This window comes from Nesoenas mayeri, assembly GCF_963082525.1.
Source record: "Nesoenas mayeri genome assembly, chromosome: 11".
Taxonomy (NCBI): Eukaryota; Metazoa; Chordata; class Aves; order Columbiformes; family Columbidae; genus Nesoenas; species Nesoenas mayeri.
In genome coordinates, this window is record NC_137563.1 from 14,232,338 (window position 1) to 14,254,947 (window position 22,610).

General features: G+C 41.5%; 1 protein-coding gene across 1 annotated transcript; it reads left to right on the forward strand.

Annotated features, from left to right (window-relative positions):
* Positions 1-6,267: 6,267 nt before the first annotated feature.
* Positions 6,268-12,990, forward strand: POLR2M (RNA polymerase II subunit M). Its single transcript, XM_080351127.1, has 4 exons — positions 6,268-6,450; positions 7,182-7,880; positions 8,560-8,782; positions 9,739-12,990. Exons 1-4 carry the CDS (start codon positions 6,362-6,364, stop codon positions 9,874-9,876), a joined length of 1,149 nt encoding a protein of 382 aa, XP_080207253.1. The 5' UTR covers positions 6,268-6,361; the 3' UTR covers positions 9,877-12,990.
* Positions 12,991-22,610: the final 9,620 nt, after the last annotated feature.

Consider the following 22,610-nt stretch of genomic DNA (forward strand, 5'->3'; position numbering starts at 1 on the left):
CTGTAAGGAAGGACTTGTATAGCTGTACAGTTGTTTTCTTCAATTGTGTTGTAATTCTGCTTGTGTAATGAAGCTCTAATATATTTCCTTTTCAATACTACTAGCAGCAGCATCTGAAACAACACTGGTAAAGGGCATTAGTCTGAAAGCTCTCCCTATATCTGGGTACAAAGTGTGAGTGCTGTTCACACCTGTTGTAGAGACCTGGTACAGTTGTGGGCTCTATTCACCTGGAAGAAGTTCACTTGTAAACAGCATTCTTTGCTGGGAGGGAGAGATGCAACTGGGCTGTTTCAAACAATTCCCTCAACACATGCAGATGAATGTTGTGTTTGTTGCTGAAGACAGTAAGCGATAGAGCAGATTATAATGGATTTTGCTTTGTTGGACTGAGGCACTGGTTTGCACTTCCTCAGTCATGGGATAGAGTGACTATTGGTGATACATTCAATAGTAATTGTGTAGAGAAATCCCTGTCACTTTTAAAAATTTACTTTTCCATTAGAGGAAGGAATTTCCATTAAACAGAATTTTCTCTCTAGCAACCTAAACCCGTTCCTGCAATTCCTACAGCAATAGCAATCCTGAATCAGGATTTTAATTTTTGAATACTCTTCCCTACCACCCCTTTGCCCCCCCACATTCCCCAAAGCACTTAAAATCTTGACGTCAGAGTACCAGCAGGTATGAATTACGAGTAGTTTCTTGTAGTTCTATTAACATGAATGAAGGGCATTGTTTTCTTTCAATTACAGTAACTGCTATAGAAAACAAACAACTTACGTTTTGTATGCTTAATATTGTTCTTATATTGAATGTCAATCCCAGGAGGTACTCACCTCGCCACAGGGCTTCACAAAGTGATTGCTTTTATCTTCAGTCTAATGCAAGTTCTGAAGTTCAGTACTGTCTGCTCAAATTAAGTATACACAGTAGAGTTGTATTTAAAATTATAATATTGACCTCATAATCCAAATCTTGTTCCTGCATTATTTCATGGGTTTCTGAATTTGTTAGAGAACTTTGGTTACTCTGCAGCTCTGCTGTTTAACTACTATGTATGTATATATATACTATATATGTGTTGGAGGATGGATTGAAGGATATTTTGATGTGGTATCAGTATCTTGCAGGAGCCTGAATTGCTTTATATAATCAAAGCAAATACAAAATCAAATGGGAAAGCTCAAGCTTCTCCAGCTTTTGTGCTCAGATCATCCTCTTTTTGTGCATAAGCTATTTTCTTCCTCGCAACATGTTCAACTCCTAAGAACTTAAAGTGGTCATTCTTTCTAAAAAGTCAAACACAATATTGTGTATTGTATTATGCATAAAAATCAAGAAATAATTGCAGTCAAAGCCTTTAACAAAAAGGTAAAGTATCTATTGTGTGAAGGAAGTGTGTAATCTTCACTGGTATAGAAGTCACAAACATTAACAGCTGCTCAATGTTTGTTTTAAAAATAATAAAAACATTTGCTTAAGTAGCTTTCCCCAGAGAAGAGGTGCAAAACCTCTGGAGCGGGAAAGGGCTTGAAGAGAAGGTCCCTGAGGATAAAGTCTGCTCGCTATAAAAACAGCCCTCAGACAAAGCTCCCTCTCATTATGCAAAGCAGAGGAATTGTCATGGAAGCAGCTGACAGAGCGAGAAGCTGTAGCCTTAACTGAGCAGGGGGAATTTGTGATTGAATGAAGTTTTGATGCTTGAGTGAATTTGGGAGAATGAGTTTGCTGAACAAAGTTCCCAAATAACAATTAATTCGATCAATAACTAGATGAATTGTGGTTATGAACAACTAAGATCATGAAGTGAAACTCTAAGTGAGAAGACATTTAAATTGGAAGTGTATGTTGATGAGCACGAAAGAGGACTCAGATTTCCGAGATGAGCTTTGTATTTGTGTAATCCCGTCTCCCTCTAGTGGTTGATAATGGCAAATGTTTGGACAGTATCTGTTTTTGACGAGAAAGACACTAAAAACTAATCCCTATGTCCATATTAATAATGACCATTAGGGATGCAGCTTTAGTTCATTTCATTATTTTTAGCATTTTTTTAATGCCCAAGTACTCCCTCTGTATTTCAGGAATTTAATTCTGAACCTGGTTTGTGAAAGTTACCTTCAAACTTAAGATGATTGGGTGAAGGTGTTATTTATATATAAAAAGAAATGCATGTTGTTGTTAAAGATATAAACTGACAAATTTAAATAAGTAAAAATACTTAATTCCTCTGGTTTTGGCCAGAATTCAGAAAGCAGAACCTGATGACTGTGAGGTGCTCAGTGAATGATAGGAGAGGGACAGATGTTGATTTGACACAGACTTCAAAAGAAAATTCATTCTATTTCTTATACCCTCCTGAGGATCTGCTCTGAAAATACTGCAAGCTGTTTAACCCTGAGACTTGCAAAATGGTGATCAAGACTTTACCAAGACTGCAGGCAGGTGTTGAATTTTTCTGTGTAAATTCTGTCTTGACTATTTGATGAGGTTTTTTTCCAAAGCAAATAAGGATTGACATCTGCACTATATTTTAAGAGCTTTTTGACATGTAATAGGACGGCTGACCATCATTTGATTGGACTACTGGTCTAAATTTGGTAAGTGTGAAGAACAGGAGAGGAACAGTATTTATATAGTTGTGTTACACGAAAATGTAGAACTTTCCAGTCAAATCAGCAGCAACATAAATTAGCATAGATAGTAACAAATCTGACTGAAAAGACTGTAAAACTTTATATAAATTTTGTCAATTTGAGTTAATTAATTAGTACTATGACATTAGAAACTAGCAAAATTTCTGTAAACATCAATAAAAGCCATATAGATAGGTCCCAGAAAGTGCATTAAATATAAGTCAATTGTATGACTACATTTGTACCATGATAAGTATTCTTTTGTGATTTATTCCAGATACTCTGGAAAGTATTTTGGGATACAGTTTTCATATATACTGTATAAACAATGCAGTTACATTGTATGCTTTTCATACATTCTGTATGTAGGACTTGATAAATGGCAACAAATATTGTATTTAAACTTTCTATTCTGTTATGTCAACATTCATTTAGAAATAAACTTACCTTAAAACCTTGTAAACTCTTACTCTACAGAATCTTGTTTGTTCAAAAGATGTGTGAATGCACAAGCAGTTCCTCTGGAGCCTTGATGTTCTTGTCAGTGTTTCCTTTGGCAGACGGGCTCTTGAGAACAGGAAGACACTCCCTTGCTAAAGACTCTTCTCAAAGCCAAGTAACAGAAGTAGATGAACTCTTGTATGAAATAAAGAACTATTGACTTGCACAGGACAAACAAGAACTAGGAAGTGCAGCTCTTGAAAAACCCAGCAGCTTCAGATCCCACAGATAACATCTGAATACATCTGGGCTGATGCTTTCCAGGCTTCAGCATGATGAGATTGGGATGACCGTGACCCATCTATTTTTTTTACAGTTTATATCCACTCACGGTTGACAGAAATTTATCTTCAAGACTGTCACAATGAAGCAATTGACATGTCAACTAAATAAGAAGAGGTCACGCAAACATGACAATCACAGTGTTACTGGTTTGCAATGCTCAGCTGAAGAATGTGAAGTTTTTTACTTTAGTAACACTTCAGTATGTATATTCAGTACAGATTGCCAAAGGGACCTCATAAAATCTTGTCGAGATCAGCAGTGCTCAGTGCTGAACCTACAACATAGGATTCTGGGAGTTGGATACTAATGCTTTTTGGAGGGGCTTTAAATCCTTGTTTTGACATCTGAAGAATTTCAGACATGGACAGATGAGCAAATAGGTAAGAAGTGAGATCTCTCCACATTGTTCAGTCTGTAATTCTGTGCAGGAAGGCCTTACTCCACAGAATGGAGATGTCTATGCTGAGAGTTTCATTTCACTTGTATTTTATTCCATTTTATTTCATTCCCATTCAGCACCTGGGGCTATTTGCATGTGTGAAAGAAGAAATGTTCTTAAGAGTCCTAATGAGTTAAGGCCTTTCCAGCCCTCCATGAAGCACTAGAACATGGAAGAAACACAAAAAAGCAAGGTGAAAGCATCCATCTACAACTAAAAGGTATGTGAAAATTTTCAAAAGAAAAAGGGGCTTAGTGGATTAAAAAGAAAATATGTAGAAGTGACCATCTATGAGATTACAATATTCTGTACAGGTGTGCGTGGTGTGTAGGCATACTGCCATAATCTGACAGTTGCTTTTCATATATAAACCAGTATGCTGATTGATACAAGCATATATAGCATTGCTTTTTAAGTGTTTGGGGCTTTTTTTAGATAAATAAGGTTAAAGGAGGAGTTATTTTCTTTGAATTAAAGAAAATAAAGTTAATTATTACAAAGATGCATCATGCCACGTTGATACCATTTTTTCTGTTATTTTGGGGATGGTTTATTTTGTGCATATGGCTTGATTTTTCTCCTGCCCCATAATATTTCCACCTAGAAGCAGAGAAACTGTAAAAGTAGAGGTTTTCCCCCTCAAAACCTACTTTCTAAAGTCTCTTTCGCACCTTTTCCAAATAAAAAGAAGTACGAGGAAATGGGAAAAGTGCAACAGAAATGATACCTGTAACAGAAAAGAAGCAAGGGTGTTAGTTTTAATGCAAATTTGGGGCAGACTCAGATATTTCTGACAGGAAATTTTTCCCCTTGAAAAAAATGTAGCCAGTTGTCCTTCATGGCCGTCTCCCCTGAAATGTCATATGACTAGAATACATCAGTTGAATTGTAACTGATAAAACAGAAAACACTAAAAAATCAGGCATAAATGTCGTTGCAATGTTCCTTGTAATGGGTGTCATCTATTTAAAGAATACGTATTAGAATAGGTTACTTAGTTATTTGAATACCTTTCTTTTTTGCTACACTATATATGAAGGTGAATTATTCCAGTGTCACATCTTTGTGTTGTTTGTTTGCTTTTTTAATGTGGTTTATTCTTTTTTGTTAGAATACCTGATTTTTTTCTTCATTGTCATTCTAATAATTTAATTGTCTTTTAGAAATTATACTGAATTGCTTAGTAATTCCAGCCATGCTATTGCAGAATAAATTAATATTTAACTCTAGACATCTAGTGACAGAAAACAGACTGACTGAAAACTGTATCTAATAATAGCCCTTGAGATAATGTCCTAAGTGAGGAAGTTATTTAAGAAATCATTAAAAAACCCCAAACCAACTAGCCAACACCACAAACCAAACCACAGTTTTGTGTCGTCTAACAGTGGGTGATCTCCTGGTGAGAACGCCCTGACGATCTCCCACAGGAGGTGATCGGGGTTGTGTGTAACAGACATTGAAGTGGTCTCTTCAGCTAGTCCCTTAACTTGTTTTTTTTCACCCTGGTCATGGTATTTATTCCATGGGTAGCTGCCTGTTTGATTAATCTAATTTCCCCCGGCCCTCAGCCTTTCCAGCCACCTTCCAGCTGAGCAAACAAGGGGCGGGCAGCCAGCTTAAAATGCTTCCCCCTCCGGGGTACCCCTCTGTTCATAAAACAATCTCTGAGAAATGGGCCTCTTCACTCTTCCTTAGATCAAGAAACCTCCCCCGAGATCAGCTTTAAAAGGTGAACATCTGCCACCTGGGAACTGTCTTATTCCTTTGAGATGGACTTACTAGAGCTCATGGCACTTAGAGTGTGGAGTAAGCAGGCCAGTGTTATATTACAGCCTGAATTTTTATCTTCAGTCTCTGTGTGACATGTAAACACGTTAAAAATAAACACCATGTAAAGAAAACTTTAACATCTTTAAAAATTAAACCCCGAGTCCTAAATAGAGAGTGATACTCTGCTAAAAGCTACTAAAACACAAGGAAATGGCATGGTGTTCATCTCTGAAAATGCAAAATAGTTAACGTCAGCAACATGTAAGCTTTTGCTGCTTTTTGAACAGCATAGAGTTGGACAACAATGAGCCTCTGCCCCGCACAGCTTCTCATGCCCAGCCCAGTGTGAGGATGTTTCTTGAATCAAACTCAATTTCTATAGGCAGGATTTTGTGATGTGGGGATTACCCTGAGCTTAACGCACCCACTGCCCTGCGCAACAGCTGCCTGAGCCCACGGAAAACAAATGCCTGACGTTATTTCAGACGTGCGTGGCGGTACCGACTCCCTACGCTTGGGTGACTCCCCGTCCCGCCCCCTCCCGTCACTCGGAGGTTCCTCCCGATCCCCCCGCTCAAGAGCGGCCGTGTCGGCTTCGCGTTCCGACCAAGTCGGGCCCTGCCGGCTGCCGTCGCTTCCGGTAAGATGGCGGCCTCCGCGTTGCTGCGGAAGCGGCGCCGCGGGGCCCGGGCGGCTGCCCCGCTGACAGGCGGCGCGGGGCGCCATGGCCGCGGCGGGCGGCGGCGGGCGGGGCCGGAGCCTCCCCGAGCTGCGGGAGCTGCTGAGGCGGCAGCAGCGGCTGCTGGCGGACCGGTAAGGAGAGGCGGGCGCCGAGGAGCGGGGCGGGCCTCCCGCCCGTTTCGCCGTCCCCGCGGCGGTGGCAGCGGCCGAAACGCTTCCCCTCGTTTGGCGGCTTTGGGGGCTCATGGAGCCGCACGGGCCGCGCGGGGCCTCCCGGCTTCTGCCGCAGCAGCGGGGGGTGCGGGGCTGCTGGCCCTGGCGCGGCCCCCGGGCCCTTTGTCACACGCCCGGCGGGTGACATGGAAAACCCGCCTGGCCGCCTTCCTGTGTCACCTCACCTGGGTGTTCCTGCTCCATGGGGGGTCGGGCTGGACCAGCTTTCCAGGGCCCTTCCCGGCACTGACATCCTGTGATCCTGTGACGGGGCACAGCCGGGGGGCAGCGCTCAGATGATGCGCCTGTGTGGGTTGTCATCCCTGGGCGGCTGTTTCTGGGAATGCAGACAGAAAAAACGGTGTGCACCACTTGGGTGAAATATTTACTACTAAATATTTACACATTGCACTTTTCAGACTAGCACTTATATCTTTGAGCAGTAAGAACGTAATAGTTGCTCTATCACAATATACATTTGAGGTTGCAGGCCCTTTGCGTCTTAATGCTTTTCAGAAATCTAGTATGTAAATCAGAAACAACATTAGAATGAGAATCCTGCCACATTAGCTATTCTCATAAAATAGTTCTGTACGTCAGATTGAAATGGGATTGTTTATACCCTGTTTTGTTTTGATTTTTTGTTTTAGGAAATTCATTGCTAGGCTTCCAGATAAGGGTAAGAAGATCTCCGATTTTGCTGAAAAGCTGATGCTTGCCATTTTACAAGAGGAAGAATTAGCAAGGACGGCTGAGCTGTTATCTGCTGTCAGGTTGGAGTTTCAGGGGAAACAGGAGGAAATTAATACAAGCAAACATCAAGTTATTCTAAATAAGGACACACAAACCCATGAAAATTCCTCAGTCTTTAATGAAAACTCTAATATTAAAGAAGATTCTTCGATTGCGTCCCAAGGGCAGGAGACAGAATGTATTGAGCAAGATGCTACAAGTACAAGTCTGAAAAATCAAAGGACTCAGGGGAAAAATGGTAAAGACAAGACTGTTACAAAAGATCAGAATCTTTTCTGTGAAGTTGTCTCCAATTCAGCCACAAGCAGGTGTCTGGAAAACGATCAGCAGGTATCTCCGAGCCATCCTGAGGATGGTACAGAAAGTACAGCTGCTTCAGACAACAGTAAAGATGCACTGGTTGATGCCTTTCAAAAAGTTAAAATTGTAGATGGGAATAACGGTGAAAAAGTATTGGAACAAGAGCAGAATGTGGCTAAACAACACAAGGGCCATATCTTTGGAAGCCTGCACCCCAAGACACCACATTATATTGAAGTTCTAGAGTCTAGAGCCAAGAACCCCGTCATTAAAAAAAGCAAATTTAAACCAAATATGTAAGTATTATGGGATAGAAAAACCTTTTGTGAACTAATGGACTCGTATAAAATTGGAAGTTGGTACAGAACAAGCACGATGGGTTTGTTTTCTTGTGGTAATTAAAGACATTTAAAGTCATATGATACTCGAGGTTAATGTATCGGCTCTTTAGCATTAATTGTCAGAGTATCTCAATATTGAACGGTGAAACAACTGCCATGAATCTTCATAGAGTTTTGTAGCTTAGGCTACAAATACTATATTTGTAGCTTAGGCTACAAAACTGTTAAGCAATTAGCAAAACTTTCGTGAGGATTTATTCTAGAGCTTGTAGAACTTTAATAGCAGGTAATGTTTTGCTTTTCCCACATCTCTAGAGAAGTTACGATTCACTGTACTGGTAGCTGTAGCAGTTTATGCTTTGTGTGACTCCAAAAGCATTGCTGTTTCATACTTGCTAATTAATGGGCATACCTTTTTTGTTTACTATCACGAGTAACTTGCGATACTGTCTCTCTGCAGAGAAATATTTTTAGTTTTTCTGAGTGCTGCTTATTTCTTATTTGTTTATAGTGTCATAATACTTCAGATTTCTTTTCAACTCTTACATGTTGAAAACAGCAAGTTTTGGAACTGAAGTTGTTCAACCTTGTGCTGCAAATTTAGGTCACAACTTCTATGTTTTATCTCTTCCAGGTTATCAGGAGAGCAAAGTGGATCATCGCATGGTTCCTCATCCAGTCAATCGCCTGGGGGATTTGGCTCTCCAATTACTGCTGAAGAAAGACGACTTAGGGATAAGAAACATTTGAATGACATCACAGCAGCTCGGCTGCCACCACTTCACCATTCCCCTGCTAAGCTGTTATCCTTAGAGGAATCCATAGCAATTCAAATACAGCAAAAAGAAGCTTATGAGGTATGAATTCAAGGTTTGGTCTGAGAAGTAATTACGTATTTGGGATCACTCCTAAAAAAAAGAAAGCATAAAGGGATCTTTTCATACTGATGAATTTGAGGATGAAATTGAGATGGGCAGGCTTTGAGGAGAGGTACATTTCCTTGTATGTGATTCTTCTAATGATATAATTAAAGAATGGATTAATCCCTTTTGAAAGTGTTATTCCTGCATGAAATAAAATGCAGTGTTACACTTTGTGTGGTGTTACACTAACCTCATTGCTTTCTCTTCACCTCTGACTAGAAATGTAAATGTAAACCTTGCCTATTAGTCTTTAAAGACTTTTTGGCCCTTGCGTAAGTGAAGGCCTAGCAGTATTTGTTATTCTTAAAATATGCAAATATCAGCATTTGCCTTTATTTATGCTGTGCCTGAAGAATCTTAGTCCTGATGTTCTTCAAATTCTGTTGTAATGGATTCTGATTTTGACTTTCCAGGTAGTGCCAAGCTAGTGTTTCAATTAGACACTATTGTAAAAGTGGTTTTAAAGGCACTTGCTACTTTAGTCATCTTGGCACTTTAAAGGATGTCATTTGTTTGGAAAATGGAGACAGATTTTTTGCGGAGGCTGCTGAATGACAAGCGTTGTTATTGCTGCACGGTTACTGTGCACAGCTGCTCTCCAGTGTGGACTGATTTTTTCTGTTAAAGCTGACTGTAGTGTATCACAGGTGAGGACTGCCATGTGGGGAATTTCAGCTCTTATAAAAAGGTCTTGAAGTATTAACAGTGCAGTTATGTATAAGCGTGAAAGAAACCTGAAATTCCTTCGATAGTTACTAAAATTTTTAATTAAGTCTACTCTGGAATTGCTGATGTTACTACGTCAAGTTTATACTTTAGTATAGCAGGACAAAAATGATGAATGAACACGTTTTCTAAGATGTGTCTCTCTTTATTTTTCTTTTCTATAGGAAATGCAAGCCAAGCTTGCAGCACAGAAGCTTGCAGAGAGATTGAATATAAAAATGCTCAGGTTTGAACCAGAGGGGAAAGCCTCAATGCAATACAGAGAAGCGCGAGATGAAGATTATTCTTCAGCAGAGGACTGAATTCAATAAGCGATATCTGAGGATGAGCCACGTGACTGATCTTTATGCAGTACTTCTCAAAACCCAAACCTGGATATTGAGAATGCTTGATCTAGTCAGTTATTTCTTAAAATTTCCACATCACAGCTATAGGAAGAGTTCAATATAAACCTCATTAATGTAAGTGTTATTAAGTGATAACCCCAGTGTTATTTGGGGACTGCTTTTGGAGCACTTGGGGCAGTTAATCTTTGTGGAATGCTCCGTAGTTTTCATCTACAGCAAAGTGAGCTCTTTAATACACTTTTGCGGGCTATGAGGAGTCATCTGCAAGAGACGATTTCTGTGCAGAAATGTGATTGCAAAGGGTGTCAGCACATGTGTCCATAAAGAAAGCTGAGGTGTCTATGAGCTGCCTGCATGTATGAAAGCTCGTCTTGTATAAATGTGAGATACTTCGTTTATCTTTTTAAGGTTATCTTGCTTTTACCTTATGGTGAAAATACATGCCTGGACAGGTACAATAAATAAGTGACAGGCTGTAAGAGAGCTTCTTATCACATGAGAACTTGTTTCTGTGCCTGCACCTTAAAATAACACTTTCTGCCCTTGTAAGTAGGTTAAGAATTTCAAGTTGTTTTGTAACTCAGATTCTGTTTGGGCCTTAAGGAACTCTGCTGTTTCATTTTTGGTGATTACTGGAAAGCACATCAAGAGATCAAGTGAATCTGAAGACTAATATTTTTATTAAAAGTCTTGGTGTTTTTCCATATTTTTGTACACTGCTTTCACACTTTGGAATACTATTTTCTCATAGCCTGATACTGTAAATTAAAAGATCCACCCTCTGGTTTTCTTGGTGAAAATGTTCTGTGTATTTTGCAGTTTCAGCTGTACTTTGAAGATAAATCTTCCTTACAATTTTATTTTCTGCCTTCTAATATTAATTTTGAAAGATAACACACCTGAGAAGTGTTTCACAATGTTATTCCACTGTTGACTAGGATATTCCAGCCCTAGTATGAGTTCAGTTCTAAAAACCAAACCTCAGAGATTCCTCATATAGCCTGGAAGCATCTGTTTTCCGAGTCACTGCAGCAACCGTATGTGCAGAGCTCTCCCTGGATGTGGACTTACTCCTGGAGGAACGGTGCCTCTGGAAACCAAGGGCACTCCACATGCAAGTCGTTCAAAAAGCTGCATTATGTCAGCTAGAAAAGGGGGATGAAAGTCTCTGCCACTTCTGAGGGCATACAGCACTTCACTGGCAGGCAGTAACTCTCTCGCAGGCAGTCCCTGTGGCACACAGTTTGTCCCTGTGGCAATGCAATTTGACAGGTGGAACTGTTGCTAAGCTAATATGTGGTATTTTTTGACCAGGTCATTTGTTGCTCATCTGTGATGCCTCTTTCAGGTACCCTTTCCTCTCACAGGTTTCTTGTTCCCATTGTTCATTGCCGTCTCATCAGCTGTCTGCTCTTCCCTTTTCCTCATGAGACTTATCTCCTTTCACTGATGCAAATTGACATTCTGCATCCCTACACCCCCCATTGCCTTCCATATGATATATTGCTCCCCATTACTTGCATTTAACTTTACCGTGTGTTACACATCCTCCTGCCATTGCTATCTTCTCTTGCTTTCCGTAACTCCATATACTGAGCACCTTCGACATACCTCAGTCACTTAAATAGCTTGCAGAGACCTGAATGTGTTTTTGCTGCAGCTGGCCGCCTACTGAGTCTTTCTTATTTATTATTTTGGTTTCAGACTGCAAGTGTTTGCCACTTCCAGGCCTTAAAGCCTCTTTTTTACCACTTTATCTTGTTTTGTTGGTTGTTCGATTGGTTTGTTGTTGGTTGTTTGTTGCTGTTGCTAGTGGTTTTGGATTTTTGTTTTGTGCTCCTGCTTCATCCTCCCAGCTTCCCGCCATCACTTGTCTTTGTCAGCACTATCTTTGGCACATTTTCAGTCATTCATATTCATCCCTCAGTGTCCATGTTGATGACCCATCTGCTCCTTCAGTTGTAGGTATTTCTGCCCTCAGTGTCTTCCTTCCGCGTGTGGCTCTGACTCCACAGGCCAGTGAAGTGCTCTTCTCTTCTGCATGCAGTTCATTTCTCAGATCACCATTGTCCGTGCTACCACCTGCTTGTCCAGCTGCCTTTGGTCATCAGCCCTTCCATTATTTCAGTCTGTTGTGCTGCTTAAGGACAAGAGGCCTCAGCAGTGTATTGGCTTTCCCTTTGCTGTCGCATGAAGTACAAGTTATGACTTCCAGGCCTGTTTGCATCTCTCCTCCTTGTTATGATCATCGCCCTTGTCCCTGTGCTGACTGTGCTGTCACACCTTTTAAAGTTTTTAAGCTTTTCTGGGCTAAATGAATTTATACAAAGCTACACAGTTAAGAATTCGCTTTTTAGATTACTGAAATGTAGCTCAATGTGGGCTTCTGCTGACCACTGTCTTAGGCTAACTAAACTTATGCTTTTTCTTAGTGCTTTTAAGGCTTAGTTTTGCTTTCTTAACTTTGTGAAGCAGAGGCAGGGTTATTTGATCTGTATTTTGATAGCATTCAACATGTTGGCACTTGGCTGAAGTGGATCCCCTGAATGGGCTGACTTCCCCCTTAAGAGGAAAAAAAAAAGAGTCGATGCAGTAACAGGTGCAGTGCATCATGTAATTGTTACAGGATTAGCAGCTGCTCAGCACGGTGCTGGAGGAGTCCTTGTGGAGGAGAGTGCTGTGTGAATGCAAAACCAAGCTTAAGGTATGAATTTGAAAAATTTGCAAAAAATCTGAATTTGCAAAACCTGGAAGCTTTCATGGGGGGTTGTTGGTCCTAGGTTCTGAGCGCAGGTACGTACTTTGAATTAAGGTTTTGTGAGTGATAAGAAAGCAAAGAGTCAGGTATAAAGAGAGTCCTGTGTTGAGGAGCATGTGCAATCCAGAAGCTTGTGGAAGGTTGGAGAATAAGAGGATGAATCCTGGAATGGTTTAGTGATATTGAATTAAAATTCTGATGAAATATGGCTTTGCTGTTGTGTATGTCACCATTTTTCAGTTCCGGAACATTTCAAAACATATACTGAGAACTGAGGAGCTTGCTCTCTGTTTTTGGGAGTGTTTTATTGGAGTGGGCTGTTAACCCAGTAGCAAATAAAGAATTGAAAATGTGTTTCTGAAGCTCCTTGTGTGAATAAAGTTTTGTTTTGATCATGTGAAGTTTGCAGTTAAATTTTGGGGAAAACCAGAACCTTTTGCTTTGGTGATCCACAAGGAAAACATTAGAGATGGGCTTAGGAAACAATTGTTATACAGAGAAAGAAAACTTTTGGGAAAGCTAATGGATGAGAAAAGATCTGTAAGATTTGAAGCTAGGCAATTTTGCAGGTCTGAAAGATGGCACACAGCTTAAAGGGTGTGCTGGGAGTCTGAGAGCTATACCATGTGAGGCAGGTGTTTGTGCAGCAGCAGGTGTAATCCATTGATTGTGTGTGTGTGTCGTTAGGAGCACCTGAACCTCAGACTGCCCAGAGGAAAAGGCCTGTGACAGAGTTTCTGTTCACAGCTGTAACTGTTCCTGAGGGAGAGAACATGCAATCTGGTTTGCCAGCTGTGGTGAAAACGTGATTTGGAGGATTTAGCAGCTTCAAAATTTATGTTAAGTATTTGGGAAATAACAGTTCAGAGAAGAAAGACCTAAATGCTGTTGTACTTAATTATTTTGGGGGACTGTAAGAGTAAGGGCAGAAAAGATGCAGAAGTTTTTCCTGTGTTTTAGTGTTAGACCTAACTGACAGGTCTGCAGTTCCGTTAGTGATTTTCTGTCTGATGGCATGTGGACTGCTTCTAAGGGCCATGTGATTTAAAAAAACACCAAAACACCACCAAACCAAAGCCCACCTCTGTGGTAGTAAGCTGCAAGTTCCTGTGTGGAGGAAACGCGGCCTGGAAGTTGAGAGAATTTGGAAACCATGCTCTGTGCTGTGGAATTTCTGAACCTGCTGCAGAGATGCAGTATCAGGGAAAACAATATCCAGACACTACACTACAGACTGATGAATTGAAACGTGAGTGGGAAGCCATGGTGAAAGCTGGTCATGCTCCACCAACAGCCCTTGAGCAGTAGTTTGGGGTTTTTTTGTATGGAACTCACAGACAATTCCTGTGTCGCAGACACACCACAAGCTGGCAGCCTTTAGCAGCCTCGCAGAGGAGGTAGGACCTGACTAGCCTGAGTTGTAGGTAGAGATCTGTCTGTCCGTCTTTTGCGCAGCTCCATTGCAGAGCCAGTTCCCTGGGTCTCAGAGTCTGACTGGAATCTCAGTTGTGTTCCATGCTGGCTTTTGCCGGTGAAAACGATTGGTAGTGGGACCGTGTTCAGAACATTTGTGACCTAATATTAGCAGCATTTGGCTCACCGTCTGCCTTTAGCAAATGAGTGTCTGCAAGGAGTATCCTTGGGCCAGGGGAAGTGCAAGGAATGCTTGGCCTTTTATATCAAATGAATGGCATAAAGCGGACAGGGAATGGGAATCCTGTGTTGGAAGAGGCTGTGCTACCTTGTGTGCTCTGCTGCAGGAAAAGGTGGCTTTTCTCTGCTTTGCCAGCCTTGCTCCTTTTTGAAAGCAGTATGAGAGGGAGGCAAAATTCTCCAAAGTGTCTTGTAAGGACAAATTTTTCAGGGAGTTGGTCTTGCATGGTGTGGTCTTGTTCCAGAGAGCTGCTAACTGAATTGTATTTTTCCTGAGTTTGTGGTCCATATTTTGTTGCAGGTCCACTGCTCTTTGGGTGGCAAGTGTGGAGATCACCACCGAGATTTCCTGGTTTCCTAATGTTTGTTTTTAGGTTGCGAACTCCCACGTTCAGGGAGAGAAAAAGAAATAGAAAAGGCAGCTGTGTGAAAACAACATTTATTTTGCTGTGATATATTTTTTTTCTTTTTCAGTAAGCTAATAATTGTGTTTTGTTCTCGCAATTCTGCAGTGCTGTGTCACTGCGGACACTGTGGCAGGCAAATGTTAGCTGACTGTAGTCCAAACATTTTACACTCGCATTGACTGTGGGATATGAGTGTTTAACTCCATTTGACTTCTTTGTAAATACTGTAATTATTATTCCATACGTATGCAAAGCTTTAGAGGTATTTAGTCATCTCTTGTTTAAAGCAACTGTTTTGATCATTTGGTTATTAAGATTTTATTGAATTGACCCTTGCTTTGGGGGAGCATGAAAGCATGTACTGAAGTCAAAGCTTCCTTCCTTTAGGAACAATTATGTGCAAGAGCTCTGTTGAAACGGGATATTGGCTCTGCAATTTGTTTAATCTCTATGTGCAAGGGATGTGTGAATAAGAGTTGTGAACCAATTACCGAATGTGAGGAGATGACACAAATGAGCACGGTGAAATGTGTGTGGGAAGCAAATTGATTTTCAACTTGCTAGAATCATTGAACTAAGTATTTCACTTTTAATCATCCAAATATGAGTGAATGTGTCCTCCAGCAGTAAGTATAAGACAGATTTCTTGACAGGGAAATATGTAAGAATTTGTACTAAGCGACACCCTCATTGCTTTTCTTTCAGGTTTGATATTGGGGACTCTAATTGCATCATGCACGAACTGGCACATCTCCACTGAAATCATGAGGGAGATAAGTGGGGCCATAATGCTTAATGAACATATTCATATTTCCTTCCTCTATCCACACAGCTGGTATTAATGTACTTGCTTATTAGATCAAGGCAGTGATATAATGTGGCAAGTAGCTGCAGTCCAAGCTTTTGCTAAGTTTCTGAAGCTGAGCGCTTGATAGGAGATACTCTTTGTACACTTCTTCTGAAGAGAAATTTCAGTTGCAAAATTTCTGTCCATGTTTCTTTCTGTTGCTTCTTTAGAAAAAAAAAGTTTTCTCAATTGTTATTAGATGGCTAGTAACATATACATTTAGTTTACTTAGATATTAGTCAGATGGTGGGGGCACAATAGCTCTGGTCATAACAGCTCGTGATCTGCAGCCACCTCTGAACTGAGGCTTCTGCGCTGCCCTCCCAGTGCATGCAGGGCGCGTGCAACCTGGGCTGCCATGAGCACAAATTGTCTGCCAAAACTTGGCATTCTGCAAGAAGTTATGGGGTTTTTTTACTGCACACACACAATCACAACTTGATTTGGAGGTGCAATGACACCATTTGTAGAAGATATCAGTGAGGGAGAATGACTCTCAGCAAGACGCAATGTTTAGCTGCTAGGGCTTTGTCTGGTAGTGGATATACCTTCCCAAACTGACAGTGGAGGGAGAGAAGTAAATTACATAATCCATGGGATTTACATTTCCAAGTCATTTAGACCATTATCCATTGGAGCTGCAAGGTCTGTCTTGCTTATGGATCAATTAGAACTAAAATGGCTGATGCTTCTCACCGAGAGAGGAAACTGGTGTATTTGGGTACCAACATGAAGACATGAAGTGGCATTGGCACTACTTTCTCCAGGCATCTTATATCTCTACTTCCATTATATTGAATTAGCATTGATTTTTCTTCTGTTTTCATCCTGATCTTTAAAAATTAATCTTCCAGTGCTTGCCTACAAACCAAATGAACCAGCTGGTTTGGGGCAACAGATATATAGATAGAAAAAAATGAGCTGTGTTAGCCAGCTATTTGCACTCAAACGGAGGAAGTCTTCAGAGACTGTGTGATAAGCTCTTTCTGTTTAAGGCACTGTTATGAGTGGCCTGTGTTGTCTCCTGGTTACTATAAAAGTCTCAATGTAATTGTGGTTTCCAGAGTTACAGATCCATCAATTCCATTTGTAATTATGTGTGAAATTACTTTGTCATTGGCTTTCCCCCTGCTTTTTCCTGAAGGGGAAAAAAAGAAACAACACAGATTCACAAAAATCTTCATTGTGTACAGTAATATTTCCTTTACTGACCCAAGTTACTTCATATTGGTTAGAAGTTTGTATTCCCTGGTTTCACATGTATTTCTCTAGGTGCTTTAAATTGGTATTGTACTGATTATAGTACTGCTTAAATGGTAGCTGATGATAAATATTATCCTTGCATAGACATTGGGCATCATCATATGTCATGTCTGCAGACCACTTTTTTGCCTGCACGGCAGATTTTTGTGGCTGTGAGCCAGGAATTTTAATGAAAGAAAACATCAAAGATACAGAAGAAATGAGAATATTAGTCAAGGAAGATACACAGTGATGCTCTCTGATAACCCCGGGTAATTGACATTAGAACTATGTGGGAGCAACTTAAATAAACATCTGGACACTGAGTTTAGACATTTCCAGTGACAAAACCCAGACAGATCTTCTGGACTTGCAATAATAAATATTTCAGCGCAGTCCACATGAATCAACTTAGAATTCTGTTTTCAATTATTCTAGTTTTATAAATATATCATAGTTAATTATTCAGGGATAGAATTTCTTTTGAAGATTGAGGAATTTGATGTTTGCTTCATTCACATAAAGTTCCATTTTTTATTTATATCAAATTTACTTCTGTTTGTACAAAAACAACAGTGCAAGCTTGCCAAGAGCCATTAAAGCAGAATGCAACTGAACTTCTCCTGGGGTGGAGGGGCATTTTCTGAAAATCCTGGCAGCGCACCGTAATTCATTCCAGCTATGGCAGCCACTTAAATTATGCTGAAAAGAAAATTATAATCATTTTTTAAAGTTATTCTCAATATTTTAAAAGATTCTTTCCTTTTTTACTTCAGGTAACATGGCAGCGCTAAGAATGTGATATCCCTTACAGACAGCGAGGAGATGTTTATGTGTACCAGAATGTTTAAAAGGGGTAGCAATGAAGCTACAAGACCGAATGAAGCGCTGGTTGCAGCCCAGATTTGCTCCTGATATCACAGCTGTGCTGAGGCTGGTAGAAGCATGCCTAGGTTTTGTGCAAATTTTGTATTCCTTTGAAAAGTTTCCCCACAGCCCAGGCCGCCAACATCAGCACTTGTCTACGGTTTCCTACCTTGCCTGTCACTGCTGTGAGCTGGCCGACAATGTTGTTGAGCCACAGGCTGAGCTATGCTGTACCAACAGGTTAAGAAAGTTGTAGGGGACTGCTGTGTTAGCCTGACCTACTGGTCATCATCCTTTTCAGAGGTGGAAGAGGCAGAATTGAGTTTAAGTACAATGCAGAAAGTCCCTTCTGTGCTAGCTGTCTTTTGGCGACCTCCCCGTAGGTACAGGAGGGCTGCTCCTCAGTCCCCTCGACGTGTCCCCTTCTCCGGACCGAACAGGCACAGTGCTGCCTTCTGCAGCGTCCTCTCCACCCACAGCCCTTTCAGCAGGGCTGCTCCCCGTTCTGTTGCCATTGCTGGGCAAATCATAGGTGAGCATATTAGGAAGCTGCAGGCTGACAAGGGTATTGTATTTTTCAGTTCTGTCACAGCTCTCTCAGATGAATAAAAGGTTTTCTGCTTCTATGTGGTTTTTTTTTTGGGGAGGGGGAAGGAACCTAGGCTGATTATCCTGATCTGGGTGTATTTTAAGCTTCTATGTTAATTAAAAAAGGCAATTTGTGCTTTGTAACCCTTTCTACGCACGATAAAAATGATAGATAAGAAGCACAGTGAAAGCTATAAATCAGCTTTGAGTCCGATAATCTAATAAGAGAATCTCTTCAGCAGTTCACCTCTTGCTCATTGATCTATAGCTTGGTAATTAATTTCCCCTACTTTTAACCTTATATTTATTAGAATACTTAATTCCTGAATGCTAAAACTATGCACCGGAAATTTGTAGTGTTATAGTTCAGACAGTGTAATCTATTTATTGTTACAGGAGCACGGAGGATGAAGACAAATTATTTAGAGGTTTATTACTCAGGGAGATGCATTTGAAGAAAGACATGGGATGAAGCTAAGAGGAAAACGTAGATTGTGGCTATGAAGCAGAAGCTCTTTTAATAGAGGAATTATCTGTTGAATGATTCCCTATGGGAAAGTGTTCAGTTCTCATCTGCAGGTGCTTAAAAGTCCACTGGACAAAGTGCTGCGCTGACCAGGTAAATGGGTACTCGGGATGTGTTGCTGCTGTTCTGTGTGCTGCCCCATGCGCTGGCTGCGGCTTCCCCCGCTCTCACAGGGGAGCTGCTCTTTTCAGTTTTGTTTGTGATGAAAACCTGAGGGTCTGGTTTGGCTACCTTAACTCCCATGGATTTTAATGGAATTGCTCATCAGATCTTGAATCTGAAATACATTGTCTGTTCTGGTTATCTCTTCCAGTTTTGTTTTCTGATCTTGCTGAAAGGATGGGGCCATCTGGGTAACTGCCTGGCTTATCAGCTGTGCCCTGTTCCAACATGGATGACTTTTTCCCAAGAATGAAAAATGCTGATAGGAAACAGTAACCTCAAATTATTTGTATCAGGTGTAAATTCTCCTTATGCTTTTTGTGTTTTCTTTGTGTAAAGGCAAAAGAGCTCAAGCTAAGCACCACTTCCAGTTTCACTCGTTATGACTGTCTTATGAGGTGTCACACTCTTCTTCCACAGAAAAGGGGCTCTGCCTCTTGTTTTGTGAGATCAGACTGTGCTATTAGTGGTGGACCGAGGATCTGTGGGAGACTGTCACCCGAACTGCACGTTTCCTACCTTTTAAAAACAGTGAGATGAGAGATAAAGTTTCATAGGTCTAGAGGGAGCAGCAGCTTGTGTTTCAGCCTGTGTCACATCTGTCTAACCTCTGTATGTGGTCCGTAATTCTCTGCCACAGCTTAGGAGGCAAGTGCTGCAGAGAACTCTGAGTGTTGATGCATAAGAAAGGATAGCTCAAAAATATTTGGAAGCTCTAAGATTCAATGATGTGGAGATCAGTATGAAAGCCTGCACTATCTTTTTCAGCCGTGTGTCAGGAAGGGGAGCATGACAGTCACGCTTAAGCCTAGACTATACTTAATTTTATGTTCCCTGCTACACTGAAGTCTAAGTAAATAGCTTCACTGGTAGGAGTAGAGGAGACATGAGAGTTAGGTTACACTTTATCTTGGAACCCGATATGAAATCCATACTTTGTTGCCTGGACACTGTAGTGAGATGGATGGTTGTGGTAGTAATATAACAGGATGTTTGTAGGAGTGGTGTGTGTCACAGGCCTGCCCTGAATCAGGTCATGTTTAAATACATTGCACATGGGCTTTGATCAAGGACCACGAAGCTGTGTCTAGCCAGTGGAGACCAGGAGACTTACTGAAGGACAAACTCTCCACTTTCCCGCTGCAGTGGCAGGCTGTAATATTCTTCTAGGTTATGGTTTTACCATTAGTAATGTTGGTGCTGCATAATACAGAATCACTCAACAGTACTGATTCACCCAGGATAGCACATGGATACACAAATTATTCCCATCTATTTAGCCAAAGCAGCCAGTGTACTGGTTATACTGCATTTATGGTTTTACACCAGCTGTGTAAGGACAGGCACTACCTGACCCAGCACACGGCCTGGCAGGAGAAAGGTGTTTTTCAGAGGAACTGGAACACACATGAAACTTGTGGAGTTGATCTGAACCAGTGTAGCCATTTGTTTCACCTGCCATAGTGTTTTATTTGTGGTCAGAACTAAGTGCTTAAAACCAAGCTTGCCATCTGATGGAGCCATGACCTTGATAAAAATCCCAATTTGCGCTTCTGCCTGGAGAATCGATGCCCCGCCGTGATCCCCTTGTTCTCCACTGCAGAGCTGAGCTGTGCCATACACAAGGCGTTTTGTGGTTTTTGTTGTTGTGCCAATCATTCAGGGCTGCCATAGGAATTTCAAACCCTAAGGTAGAGAGAAAGCAATTTTTATTTATTTTTTTTCATAAACGTGGTCCTGTTTGGAACTTGCTTCAGGGTTTGAACATTGTAACTACTTTTTTATATATACCGCTAGCGCATTCCTGGTGTAACACAATTAGAGATATGGCAGCAGGCAGCACTCCAGAAAGCTGCCTGGTTTCTCAGGGCACTGGAGGCGATGTAGCCTCATTAGTGCCGAGCTCTGCCTGGGTTAATGAAGCCCTGCTAATGAATGACATTATGCTAGGTAGTGCATCGTTGTGTCAGTGGAGTAACCAACCAAGATAAATTTTTAATATTACGAGAATTTTCAGATGTCTTTTGATATTTTTTCTGAAAAAACACAGGTGTATGTGACCCTGCCTGATACTATTAATACTTCTGTTTCCATTCCTCAAAGAATATAGCTGGCCTGTTTCAATTTCTGGATAACAGCTTAACACTAACATTAAAACCTTTTTCTGTGGGTTTATGATGTTCTTTTAAGCTGGGCTATCTGACATAATAATGTAATTAAATATGTAGCTCTTTTGTGATGCTTTAATTAAATATCAGACCTCCACAGGGAGCTGAAGGAGAAGGGAAATGCAGAAAGCAGGAATACCTCCCTGCAAATCACCCCCCAAGCCAGGGGACAGTCCTGGCCTCAAGTACTGGCTTGGGGATTTGGTTTGTGAGGGGGTGGAAAAACGCACAGTGACAGAAATCGGGATGGCGGCAGAGCTGCCCCGCATCTGCTGGGTGCTGGGGGCTCAGGGAGTGACCCCCGGGCCCTGTGGGTGCGCGGGGGACAGGCTGGGGAGCACTGGCCCTATGGGGACACCCAGGGGACAGGCTGGGGAGCCCGGGGCTGTGGGGACACCCAGGAGACAGGCCCATGGTGCCAGCTGACCGTGGTGGCTGCACGGCAAGGTGAGCTGGCATGGCCTCCTTTGGGCTGCAGGAAAAGCCCAGCGAGAGCTGAGGGAGAACTTTAAATGGGCCGTAGCCTGAAGATATTATCCTCTCCCTGGCTGACAGCCTTAGTCTGGAGACCAGCCAGGGAGAAAGAGAATGGGGCCCTTGGGGTCCAAAGATATTAACAAAATAAATAACTCCAACCGCAGCGCCCACTTGCACTCCCCTCAGCGCATTCCGCGGAGGAGCCGGCAGCACCTTCCTCTGCTGCTGCCTCCTGAGGTAAATCAGACGTGCCGCGTCTGCTTCGTATTATTAAAAGAGGGAAATGAAAGAAAACAATGTAAGCACTCTTAGAATTGCTGCGGAAACTGGATATAACCAGGTTATTCAAAGGGAAAAAATTAAGCCATCTGTATATGCCGAGGCTGCCTTCACATCTGTTAATGTAAGGGGGTGATTTTAAAATAAGAGAAGTCATGGTTTAGGGCCTGGTTCAGCAAAGCCTGTAAATGTGTACTTCGCAAAGCCAGGCTTAAATCTATCCCTTTCCAATGAAGCCCTCACACATGTTGGTGCTGACGGAAATCAAACATGTTTTTCAGATCTGTGCTGTGGGAGGAGAGCCGGTCTCCATGGCGGGCTGGAGCTCGGCACCCCGGCCTGCCCCGGGCCGAGGAATTGACGTTGTACTTATCAGCATTGTGTCGCTGTTGTCCTGCCAGCATTACATGGTAAGAAGAGATGAGCACTGTTTTAAAAACTTTAACAAACAGAAAATGTCACTGTTGTCGCTATTATTACATTATGGTTGTGTTGTTCCGTTATTTCGTTATGATTGTCTTGTTTCGTTATTATGTTATTACATTACTTGTACATCATCCATAACATCACGTTTCTGAGTTCAGCACATTTTAACATCAAATAGTCTTTTACCTCAGAAAATGTGTTTTAGTTTAGCATGCACACAGATTTTAACTTAGAAAGTCTTGTTTGGCACTGCGTGCTCAAGTGAATGCAAGTTCATGGCATATTTTAT